This window comes from Colias croceus, chromosome 5, assembly GCF_905220415.1.
Source record: "Colias croceus chromosome 5, ilColCroc2.1".
NCBI classification, from domain to species: Eukaryota; Metazoa; Arthropoda; class Insecta; order Lepidoptera; family Pieridae; genus Colias; species Colias croceus.
Window position 1 is genome coordinate 4,275,920 of NC_059541.1, and position 11,772 is coordinate 4,287,691.

Genomic DNA, 11,772 nt, shown 5'->3' on the forward strand with positions numbered 1-11,772 from the left:
TGTGTAGTTGTTATAGCACACACGCAGGATGTGCTCATGTTGGGAACATGTGTGTGTGCGTATAGGAGTTGTTATAGCACACGCGCAGAATTTGAGCATGTGTGGGTTAAGGCGTTTTTATAGCACACGCGCAGGACTTGCTTATGTTGGTTATATGTGTGCGTGCGTGTATGTCGTTAACGTTCAATAATCTCATATTATTGAACGTATGCGTGTGTGCATACGATAATGTTTATTGTATGTGTTCGCGCGTCGCTATTGAAACACACAATATTATGTGCAATACGTGTTCGTTTTCTTTTTCTACAATACACGAGAGCGCTGAAACGAAATAATTTCTTGTAAATATAATGTTTTCATATAATATTATGACATATACGCACGCACAGATTAATTATTTATAGTGGAGTAATATGAGTGGAGATTGGTGAAAAATTACGGAAGTTTGAATATGCAAAGCAATGCGAGTCTTTAAAATAAATCACACTTAGATCACTTTAGTATAAGGGATTACAGTATATAAATGAATAGAATAGCTTGATGTTTGATTATCGAGTGCTAAAATATTATGTGTTTAAATTATTAATTAATATAATTTAAATAAATTAAAATATGTATTAATTAAATAATAAATTCTATTCTTATTTCTAATTGAACAAATTTAATACTAATCTTTGACTTTATACATAATCATGATAATATAGTTTCCTATAGGAAGTTATAAGTACCATATTTGGGGATTTGGTACTGGACCAGTACAATACTTTTGTATATATATCTCAAGGAGATGTAGTTATAAATGCTTATGCTCCATTCTTTGACCAAAAATGAAACCGGAGATAACCAGGTTTTTCATTAAATATAAAATTATTTCATAAATAAATGGCATTATGCCATAAATATTGGTGTATTCGTTAGAATCGAAAATTTAAAATAAATACGTATCATAATATGATAATTCCCCTTGACCCTGGTTATTTCTACAGTGCTACAGTATAAAATAATAAGTATCCTTTTAATAAAATAATCTTATTGGCAGCATGTTTGTGGTGCTTTTTGTGCTCTTTATGAATGATATTGTTATGATAATTAAGAATAAAATATATGATATATATACTAATACATACAAGTTTTAATTGCCAAAAATTTTATAATTAACATTGGTTAATAATAAAAATAATATTGGTGAAGTAATTAATATTGATGGGAATTAATGTAGTGACTAAATTCACACATTAATATATTTTAATTCTGGTGTAACAGCCAGCTAACGTAAAAGTTTTGCACAAAATTGCAATAAGTAAATAAGTTATCAAAAGAAATAAGATTCAGGACAAGTTTAACGAGAGAAGTTTTTGGACATTCCATCATGTTTTATTTTACATACGAACGTGTACAAAATTGTACATGATGTTACATGCTTGACAGCTATTTCATACAGCTATAATTTTATAGTATCATTAAAATTTTAACCACTATTTATTTTACCTATAAATTAGTTTATGAAATTTCTAAGGTCGTTAAATTATTTCAGAATAGGGATCGTAATTATTCTGAAAAGATGAAAATTTTATTTTAACTTTTAAAAAATTAAAAGTAACAAAAATTAAGTAACGTTCCCTATGCAACAAGGTGTATATTTCTATAATTTTCAAGCGTACTTAGTTAAAACTATAGTAGATAGAAAACGACTGATCAACGACAATATTATAACTGGTCTCTTTCTTATCGCTGCTACTATTTATTGCATAGTTGGTGAATATATCGATTTGTTATATGTAGTCTCATAGATATAACAACATACGTGTTGAGTTTTTTTAAGAGTTTTAATCGTTAGTGTTTGATAATTATTGTATTTATGAATTGAGAATAAGTATTAATTCAATTAATCGTGAATGAATCGCATTCTTAAATGTGTTTCTTGTATTTTATCGCACAATACCAAAATAATAATGCATTTTCGAGGGTTCTTTACAAATTAATTTTATTTTGTAAATTTTATATTTGGGCTTGATGTGTTGGATTTTATGAATAATTTGTGTTGTATAGCATATATGTACCATGAACTCGTATTGTAATATACACTTACATTTTTGATGATATACATTAGAAATTTTCGCGTCTATATTTTCATTTGCTTAAACATTGTTTGTTCCTTGTGATTTTTGTATTAAATGAATACAATGACGATCCACGTTCCTGTTCCTACCAAGTGTGCCAAATGACTGTGCGATCAAAATGCCCATTATAATGAACCCTTGTCTTCCATAGTAATGTAATACTAATAGAATGTAAGTGTTAAACTTTATATAATCCAGTTAAAATAATACAACAGAACATGTTTATACAATAAATATATTAAATAATTTTTACAATAACTTAAATTCATCAATAATACTTGTAAAAATTAATAAACACTGATTGAAACATTTTCGTCTTTTATTCTCTCTCCTCGAACAAATGATGTGATTTTGCGAAGTTTGAGTCGGCGTTTTTTAATATTTTTAAGCCCTCTGAAAAAATTACATTTAACGGTTAAAATATTCTCAGGATCGCTGTATCTAATGGGTAAGGTATCGCCTAATAATGTAATGATAACAAACACACAAATAAACATAATATGTTTTATCAAATATTGCGAACGTAATAATAGTCACAAAAATTAAACTAAAAGTATAAGGTATTGTTTACCTTTCCCTCTTCCTTTGCGACGCAGTTCTGCAAGTCTTTCCACCTCACTCTCCTCTTCAAAGTGCTCTTGTTCTTTTCTCTGCGTCTCTTCTTGAGCCTGCTTCAGTAAGGATTCTTCCAAGAATGTGAATTCTAAAAAAGAAGCAGAAATTACTAATGTTTATTTTGCATTCGAAAAACTTGCAACGTAATGAAGTGAATATTCCCCTTTTCAGTCGTAAAATTTACGTATACGTAATATACATACTACAGACAATTAATTCGTATTTACAAATAATTCATTTGAAAGCAGTATTAAGATTGTAGATATCTTACTCGTAAGCCTAGGGTCCATATTGATCCAAGGCCCGTTAAACATACTGCCAGCGGTAGGTCTCGCCTTCGCCTCGGGTTCCATTAGCTGCGTCACTTGTTGTTTGCATTCCGATGACAATTGGTTCACAATACCTGTACGGAATCGCCATTTCCGCATCACCTAATCAGTTGAATAGTGGATTAAGCTTTGATTTATGATAGCAAGATGAAAAGGTTAACTGATGTTATGAAATTACCTGTTTTTCATATAATTTTTTGACTGAAGTTTCATTAAATGGTAGCGCTTTATTAAGCATCGTGTACATAATGATCCCAGTTGACCACATATCCGCCAGTTTGGGTAGATAAGGCACTCCCTTTAACACTTCAGGAGCGGCATACGACAACGAACCGCAATACGTTTCACTGAGCACGTCTCGGTCCCGTTGTCTCACGTTACGGGCGAAACCAAAATCTGTTATTTTTACATTATAATTAGCTGTAATTAAAATGTTTTCACACTTTAAATCCCTATGTGCGATATTCAAGGTGTGTATGTAATGTAGCCCTGATAGAATTTGACGCATCCAGAGCCTGCTTTGGTTCTCAGGGACGGCACCGTTCTGTGTTAAAAAATCCAATAGATCTCCGTTCTCGGCAAATCGAAGGAAAATAAAGTACTTAGCGCGACGCTGGAATATATTGGACACATGAACAATGTGTGGGTGATTGACTCGAATTAGCACATCAAGTTCTCGTGGCAAGAATTTCGTTAAATAGTCGCGTGGGGCCTGCGCTGTGTCGATAACTTTACAGGCCATTACAGTATGTCGGGTTTCATCAACCATGTGTGTTGCTTTAAACACCTGAAAGGATCACGGTTATTATAATTATTATGAAGAGTCACGTTGCTAAAAACTATATTATTAAATCGAATTTACTTTAGCATACGAGCCTTCTCCAATAATTTTCTCTAGAATGAAACCCTTTTCTTGCAGAACGGTGATGTCTGAATGTGTGGCGCTAAGTTCTAACTTATCGTTCGCTGGCATTTATGTGACTATTGCATGTCGTGTGCGCATAATTACTTTATTTTTACCTTACTCAACATATTTATCAAATGTTGGGCTATTGTTTACGGAAGAAAGATAAAAGATCTTTTGATATTGCTACATGATTGAAATTATTGTTGTTACAGTCATCAATTGTCACCTATTAGTGACACGTAAACTGTCTAATTTATATTTCTATATACATATTTCTAATAAGGAGTAATTTATCCGAAAAATTATTTACTTTTAAATTAAAATTTTAAAACCACTGTAGTTATAACAAAAATAGTAAAAAATCAAAAGACGAGGTATCTTTCTGGTTTGTGTGTATTACATAAATACTTAATCATCATGATGATGTTGATTCATCCAAATCGAAGGTCGGTTTAACAATAGATTGATCTGGAAGACAGGGATCCTTCTCTGACTTGATTGGTTCGGTTACTTCAACTTTTTGCAGGCTGAGAATTCTTTCCTCCCGAGCTTTTTTATAAGCCATCGTTTCCTGAGGTGTCCATTCTTAAAAAAAATATATCAAATGTTACATAGTATAAGATAAAAATACATTTTTTTAAACTAAATTTACCTAGTAATCTCGAGTCCATAGCAATCCATTCGCCGTTTATAACATCGTTAACTTTTATCCTGTTTCTGTGATTGGGCTCTAACATTAAATGAACAAGACGTTTACAATTTTCAGACAGTGTTTCATTGTAGCGAGAACGAAACCTCCAATTTCTATTGATCTGAGCTTGATACAACTGTTTTATGTGTTTATCTTCAAACGGCATGGCTCTATTCAACATAACATAAAGGACAATACCTAACGACCACACATCTGTAGGTTTCGGATAATATGGAGAACCTTGCAAAATTTCTGGTGCCGTATATGATAGGGATCCGCAGAATGTTTCACTCGGAATGTCCTTGTATCTTTTATCGACACACATTCGAGCGAATCCAAAATCAGATAACTTGGCATTCTGATTAGCAGTCAAAAGGACATTTTCGCATTTGATATCACGATGTGCTATTTCTAATTCGTGCATGTATTGAATAGCTAGAGCGAGTTGTCTTGTCCAAATTCTTGCTTGGTCCTCTTGTACAGCTCCCTTTTGTAATATATGCTCTAACAGATCCCCGTGTTCCATATACCGCATGAATATAAAATACTTGTATCTTCTTTGAAATATACTGTGAGTGTGCACTAGATGGGGATGATTGAGTTTAATCAACATTTCAATTTCCCGTGGTAGGAACTTTTTAACAAAATCCTTCGGAGCTGTATTCGTGTCGATCACTTTACAAGCAAGGACCGATAATCTATCATTTTTATTTGCATTTCTGTATTCGGCTAGATACACCTATGTAAAAATAGACACAAACTTTTAAATATTCAGGTACATTTGGAGAGAAATATTTCTAATTAACATGTTGCCTTACCTTTGCATATGAGCCCTCGTTTATTTTTTTTATCATTTTGTACCCACGCGTCGCTAGTGTTAATTGTTCAGAACCCGTTAACTTCAAATCGTCTTCAATTGATACCTGTTATCATTGTATTATTGTATCAATAATGGCTTACTATACTGCAGTTTTGCCTAGTGAATTGATTTTTTAAAAGCTTTCAGACTAAATCTCATAATAAAAATACATAAGGGTAATTAAGCGGTTTTATACCTTATTAACTTTTCCCTCCATTTATTCAGGTTTTTTCTGTCTAGCCGTTAAATTAGCGAGAGACTTTATCATTTCACTGACCTAAAGAAAAAAATATTTTTAAATAATACATTTATAACTTATTAATAATACATTTATAGTTATTTATAACTTACTCTAAACGATTCTTTAGTTTCTCGACTCAAAATGTCTCCTTGTCTTTTAGGTGGATTGCGATGAGAATCCGATAATCTTCGACGCTCCTCTCTAGCTCTTTGCAACGCAGCTGCTTCAACAGCGTTTAAAGCTTAAAATAAATAAATTTTAGTTCATTCGTACACATTGGCTCGCATTAACAAAATTGTATAAAATTGATTACTTGTAAGTCTGCTGTCCATAGCAATCCACTCGGAACCTAGCACTTGCTCTGCAGTATGTCGTAAACCAGGGTCAGGTTCCATTAAATGCTTAACTACAGATTTGCACTCCAAAGACAAAACACTCGCAACTCTAGATCGAAACCTATACTTTTTTCCCATCTGCTGTTCGTAAAGTTTACGCATCCGTGTGTCATCAAACGGCATAGATTTATTAAGCATAACAAATAGGACAACACCAAGAGACCACAAATCAGTAGGCTTCGGCAAGTACGGCTTCCCTCTTAAAATCTCGGGCGCCGCATATGACATAGAACCACAATACGTTTCACTTAAAATAGGTTGATCCTCTTCATCCACGCAAGACCTCGAAAAGCCAAAGTCTGAAAGTTTCACGTTATAATTCGCTGTCAACAACACATTTTCACATTTAATATCACGGTGAGTAATCTCCAATTCGTGTAAATACTGTAGAGCCAATGCCAATTGACGAAACCACACTCTCGACTGATTTTCAGAAACGCAGCCGTTTTTTAAAATGTAACCGAGAAGATCCCCGTTTTCACTGTATCTCATAAAGATGTAATATTTAGTTTTTCGTTGAAATATACTATGTATATGAATTAGGTGTGGGTGGTTCAAGCGTATGAGAACGTCGATTTCGCGAGGTAGAAACTTAACGACGAAATCTTTTGGAGCCTTTGATGTTTCTATTATTTTACATGCGAGTGTAATTTTATTCGAAGATTCTTTTGTTGAATAATCGGTTAAATAAACCTGTGGATAAACAAGTAGTACTTAGCATGAAAAATGAATAATGTATTGTTAAATGAATGATATGTGGGACCACCTTAGCGTAAGCACCTTCACCGACGAATTTGAGTAATTTGTATCCTTTTGCAGACAAAGTATTTTCTTCAGATGCAGTTGTTTTCAAATCGGTCATGATAATACGCGCATGTGGTTAAGCACCGAGCATGCTGCGTATTCGCCTCTCTCGCCCACCACGGGATCCTTCGGCGGGCTCATCGATCGAAGGAAAGAGGACATTTTTACGCGAAAACTTGTTTTTCGATTTACATCACTATAATTTTTTTTATTTATACACTAATAATTTGACATCGATAATGCATCTATCATTTTGTGAGCGTCAATGACAATTGTAAAGAAGATTTATTGTGAATATAGAGAAAATAAAATGCATATTCATATTCAGTCTTTTATTTCAAACTTAACAAACCCAGAAAATTAAAATGCTTATATCTTACTAATGGAATCAAAGGTATGCAAAATATACATAAATTTAATCTTGTACTCTTACTCAATAGGCAAAAACATAATGCAATTATAATAAAAAATCTACGTAATATGTACTTTAACAAATTTTAAATTTGTCTTAACTTGATAAAATAAATAAATACTTAGAATAAATATTTTTTTATCGTAATACCACACGTAATACGTTCTATAGTACATTCAATGAAAGAAAGAAATTAAATTAAGATTTGTAACTAGATTAATAAATTCATCTACACCTATACTTCCAATTGCTTTTTATTTAAAAATTCTCCCGCTAAAGATATTCGTTGCAAGAAAGACGGCGCAGGAGTTAACAATAGTTTGTATTTGTCACCATCAGGATGGTCTGGGTATCTCTTTTCTCTCCTTATACGTTCGAGCATATGTTGCGGTTCGCATTTGGGTTTCGTCTTCCATTCACTGTTAAGGAAATCCTGTAAAACCTTTGGCAACATCTTCATAGCTTCTTTTGTTCTTGCCGTACTTGGTAACTCTAATTTATCATCTTCCTGAGCTGGTTCTGGTGTAATAATGTCGTCAACTTCAACCTTATCTGTTGTATCATTACTTTCCGATTGACCTGTGTCTGATTTTTCATTTTCATCTTCGATATTACTTGTGTTATTGTAAAAACTATTAATCCGTTCCTTTAAAACATCACTGAATGATGACTCGTTCTTTGTTTTTTCTCTTTCTGTTCCGTCGATATTCACGTAACCTGTCCTTGTTTCTGTTTTAATGGAAACGTGATTTTGATCTTTATTAACATTACTGTCTACATTATCTTTTATTTCCTCAGATTCAAGAATATCGTCTTTATTTGTTTCTAGCGGGTTTTCAGGTTTAATTTCTTGATTACTACTGTTATTTGTCGACGCGTCTATCATTGTCATAAACTGAATATTATCTTCCTCTTCTAGTATTTGATATATCCTATGAACTTCACTTATATTTATCCTGTAATAAATATTTTAATCATTTTAATATAAACAGTTCAGAAAGACGTAGCTTAAATCTTAATAAACTATTAGAAAAATATTTTTAATAGTTTTTTTTTACTAAACTATTGAACAAATCTCTTTAGTAGTTAATTATTCTTAAAAATCTACCAACACTAATCAATAAACTACAGTCAAAACTAAAATTTTATCAAAACTTACCCCTGTTTTGCTTCATGGCAACAATACAGCATAGTTGGATCAATAGGGTGAGCTTCAGTATTAAATATATATCCCCCAACATCAACTATACATTCTCCATTGGGAGTATTTATCACAGTGCCATGTACACCAGGATTGTGAATAAAGTTATCTGGGTCAAAGAGTAGATACAAGTATTTGGTTGTTTCAGCAAGGAAGAAAGATTCCATTCTGTCCTCTTTGCGATGGTCACGGACGTCTTTTATCTGAAATCGATATGTTATAATATAGCTTTGGAAGGAATGATAGTTATAAAATTAATGACTTCAATAAAAATTGAGAGTACATAAGCTAATACATGTATTTGACCATTTTTAGATGTTATTAATACTTGAATTATAACAATTAATAAATGAATTTGAATTTGAATTTTTGACCATATTTATTCTTTTTTATTTTCCATTGAATTTCATTTATTTCAATTAAGACCAAAATAATTAATATCACTTTTCAGAGTAGTCATTAATCTAGAATCGGACCCACAAAATTTTTATTTAAGTCTTTAACACCTTCACCATTGGACAATCATCAATTATTTTATCTTACCGTTGCATAACCACATGGAGTCCTTGCACTATGTTGAATGCTTCTCAAAATATCTTCACCCATTTGCAAAAGTATTGGATCTCTAGTCTCCCTATACAAATACATGATTGATTCTATCAGCTCTGGTCTGAGAGGATAACTCTCTCGAGACGTGGAGGCTTCACCTGTTCCCAGGTTATATACCTCGGGAGTGAAACCATACTGCTTCCATACACCATGGTAGTTGTGGATTATGCGCATGGCTGTGTCACTTTCACCTAAAAAGCAGAAGAACCATAGTAAAATTACTAACAAGCAGCTTTCGATTGAAAATATAAAATAATAGAAAGTGTTCCAAAATATTGAAATTAATGTGAAATATAAAAATACCAACAATAAATAAAATCTATTTATCTTTCGATATCGAAAATATACGCGGAAAGAGCGCATTATTAATAGTAACTATAAAAATAGTATTTATTTTTAAAACGGTATTTTTGACAAAATATTTTTCGTTAATTTCTCACCAATCAAACTGAGTAATCCTGGCCAATATGACTCCAGAGACTGAAACACTGGCAACGTCACATGTCCCCTCAACATTGTGGCCCACACATACCAGTCATCCTTCTTCAGGTATTTATCGATTACTTCGCGCGCTTCATTGAACATTGACATTAATTCCGGCCTCTCTAGTAATATTGCTCCTGCAAAAGATTAAAATCGTGTAAGCAATTAGGGTTAAGAGAACTTAAAACGTGCATATATCCTTAAGAGTTTCGAGTTCTATACTGACAGGGTAAAACAGGACTGTTTCATATGACTTGTATGTGTGTTTGTCGGTCTGTCCGTCCGTCTGACTTTAGGCTGTATCTTATGAATCATGATAGTTACTAGTTAGATATTTGAACCATTTCAGAGATTATTTTTTTCTATTAATTATACAAACCTTTGACTAGATATTCAAAATACGAGTCCACACCTCCCCCTATGCCAGCATCTTGTGCAGTCCAACGGCCAGACATCACATCTATGTGATTACCCACAAGACCAATTGGTGATCTATGGTGATATAGTGCTTTTAATGCATTATATGCTACCTGTGAAATGAGAGACGAATTTCATAGGAAATAATTACAATGCAATAGCAAATAATAAAAACCAGAAAATAGAACAACAAAATTATTTTTAGATATTTTCGCGTGAAAATCGTAATTTTATTTGTATGAACACAAACACTAATCTGAAGTTATCTGTACCTATTGGTAACGATTGTGTATAAACGTCCGATTAGTCAACAACTAGTGTGTAGAACAATAATTTAGAATGTAGTGTAAAACCACTCTTATTGTGCTTGAAAATAGAAATATCCCATTCTTGTATGTATTTTCTTAGCTCTATATAAATACAATATATTAAACTTACCTCTTCATACAAAGGATCCCCAGTTAACCTACTCAGAGTACCAAATTCTATGATAAATGTTCCCACACCAGCAGTACAAGTAATGCTAGTTTCACCTGGAGGAACACCAGATCTCAAATTGATTGTTCCATACGGCATGCCTGTCGTTGTGTCAAATGCTGCAATAAGACGCTGAGCTACATCTTCAGCCAGTCTTAAAAGAGGTCCGTTGCAGGGCCAGCCTGGTTCTAACTTCATGCCTGATCTAAAAAAATTAAATTGATTGTTTAAATGAAATCTTCTAACACATATCATATCATATGAGAAGGGTTAATATTATAATTTGATCATTGAAAATATGAAATCTTATAAAATTAGGTAGAAAATGTTTGCAAAGATTTAATATATGATATGTATTTATCTAGTTTTATTAAAGATTTGACTTACTTGTGTGACAATAGATGAGCACTCAACAAGCCACCTATTATTCTTATATTTGTTTCAAATACAGATACATTGATATCTGTATCAAAGTTTTGTTTCTGTAGAACAATATCAACTACTCTGTTGAACTCGGTGTAATTTCCCATTATCACCAGCATGTCCAGAGCATCTATAAGTGTGAGAGAGTAGCTGCCCCATGTGTCTACTCCGTCACAACTTAGGGGCCGCAGTTCATCATATGGATAGGCATATGTTAAATAGCTATCATATGCATGCTGGAACATCTCACGGACTTCCTCCCTAAAACAATATCCACCACATATATAGATAAATAGATTTTGAAAATATACATTATAATTAAGTTTTTAGGTTGCAGGTTGCATTGTTTATTTTACCTTAACTTAATAATGTCTTCTTTCTTATATTCTCTGATAGTATAACACATTTTACATAAACAAAGAATTATAACGAAATAAACATGCAGTTTATTTACGGAGTACATTTTGCGAAGTCTCTAAAACTTTCATATAAAAGTGGGAAGTTTATTTTACTATAACCATTTCAGATACTACAATAACATATAATAATATTTTAAGCTGTTTCAAAAAAAGCCGGCATTCTAAATTGCGGGTTATTTGCAAATTAACTATATGCAATTTATTCAATTATTTGCAATTTTACAAAAATAATGCAATTATTTACATTTGCAACTGACAAATGACAATTACAAATGACATGTGGCATGACGTTTGATGTCGAAGATATTTTGTTTTACCTTGGCCACACGAGAACACGCGTCTTTTTGATGATGATGAAGTCCATTTATTT

At 32.4% G+C, this 11,772-nt stretch overlaps 3 protein-coding genes across 6 annotated transcripts; all 3 read right to left on the reverse strand.

The window, feature by feature from the left end:
* Nucleotides 1-2,400: 2,400 nt before the first annotated feature.
* On the reverse strand, nt 2,401-4,314 carry LOC123691597 (testis-specific serine/threonine-protein kinase 6-like). The gene is made up of 5 exons (XM_045636073.1): nt 3,927-4,314; nt 3,243-3,851; nt 3,007-3,166; nt 2,692-2,823; nt 2,401-2,513 (listed from the first exon to the last, which is right to left on the reverse strand). Exons 1-5 carry the CDS (start codon nt 4,035-4,037, stop codon nt 2,440-2,442), a joined length of 1,086 nt encoding a protein of 361 aa, XP_045492029.1. The 5' UTR covers nt 4,038-4,314; the 3' UTR covers nt 2,401-2,439.
* LOC123691598 (testis-specific serine/threonine-protein kinase 1-like) lies at nt 3,344-7,149 on the reverse strand. 4 transcript variants are annotated; one of them, XM_045636075.1, is made up of 6 exons: nt 5,873-5,985; nt 5,718-5,798; nt 5,481-5,585; nt 4,624-5,401; nt 4,380-4,556; nt 3,344-3,460 (listed from the first exon to the last, which is right to left on the reverse strand). In XM_045636075.1, exons 2-5 carry the CDS (start codon nt 5,736-5,738, stop codon nt 4,387-4,389), a joined length of 1,074 nt encoding a protein of 357 aa, XP_045492031.1. In that variant the 5' UTR covers nt 5,739-5,798; nt 5,873-5,985; the 3' UTR covers nt 3,344-3,460; nt 4,380-4,386. The 4 variants fall into 4 exon arrangements, with proteins under 4 accessions (XP_045492031.1, XP_045492030.1, XP_045492032.1 ...); XM_045636074.1 differs by having other exon boundaries at nt 3,346-3,460; nt 4,384-4,556; XM_045636076.1 differs by having other exon boundaries at nt 3,349-3,460; nt 4,372-4,556.
* A 176-nt stretch (nt 7,150-7,325) lies between these two features.
* On the reverse strand, nt 7,326-11,669 carry LOC123691699 (ER degradation-enhancing alpha-mannosidase-like protein 2). Its single transcript, XM_045636224.1, has 8 exons — nt 11,340-11,669; nt 10,948-11,244; nt 10,522-10,765; nt 10,046-10,196; nt 9,624-9,803; nt 9,118-9,374; nt 8,533-8,777; nt 7,326-8,329 (listed from the first exon to the last, which is right to left on the reverse strand). Exons 1-8 carry the CDS (start codon nt 11,444-11,446, stop codon nt 7,609-7,611), a joined length of 2,202 nt encoding a protein of 733 aa, XP_045492180.1. The 5' UTR covers nt 11,447-11,669; the 3' UTR covers nt 7,326-7,608.
* Nucleotides 11,670-11,772: the final 103 nt, after the last annotated feature.

Excerpts from the sequence above, each read along its gene's own strand:
- LOC123691597 (XM_045636073.1), bottom strand. The coding sequence starts at position 4,037 with ATGCCAGCGAACGATAAGTTAGAACTTAGCGCCACACATTCAGACATC. Across the intron at positions 3,852-3,926 it reads GAGAAGGCTCGTATGCTAAA|GTGTTTAAAGCAACACACAT; the intron begins GTAAATTCGATT and ends TGATCCTTTCAG. Across the intron at positions 3,167-3,242 it reads AAAAATTATATGAAAAACAG|GTGATGCGGAAATGGCGATT; the intron begins GTAATTTCATAA and ends TCAACTGATTAG.
- LOC123691598 (XM_045636075.1), bottom strand. The coding sequence starts at position 5,738 with ATGGAGGGAAAAGTTAATAAG. Across the intron at positions 5,586-5,717 it reads TGGAGGGAAAAGTTAATAAG|GTATCAATTGAAGACGATTT; the intron begins GTATAAAACCGC and ends CAATGATAACAG. Across the intron at positions 4,557-4,623 it reads TATGGACTCGAGATTACTAG|AATGGACACCTCAGGAAACG; the intron begins GTAAATTTAGTT and ends ATTTTTTTTAAG.
- LOC123691699 (XM_045636224.1), bottom strand. The coding sequence starts at position 11,446 with ATGTACTCCGTAAATAAACTGCATGTTTATTTCGTTATAATTCTTTGT. Across the intron at positions 10,197-10,521 it reads GGGATCCTTTGTATGAAGAG|GTAGCATATAATGCATTAAA; the intron begins GTAAGTTTAATA and ends CTCATTTCACAG. Across the intron at positions 8,330-8,532 it reads TGCCATGAAGCAAAACAGGG|GATAAATATAAGTGAAGTTC; the intron begins GTAAGTTTTGAT and ends TATTTATTACAG.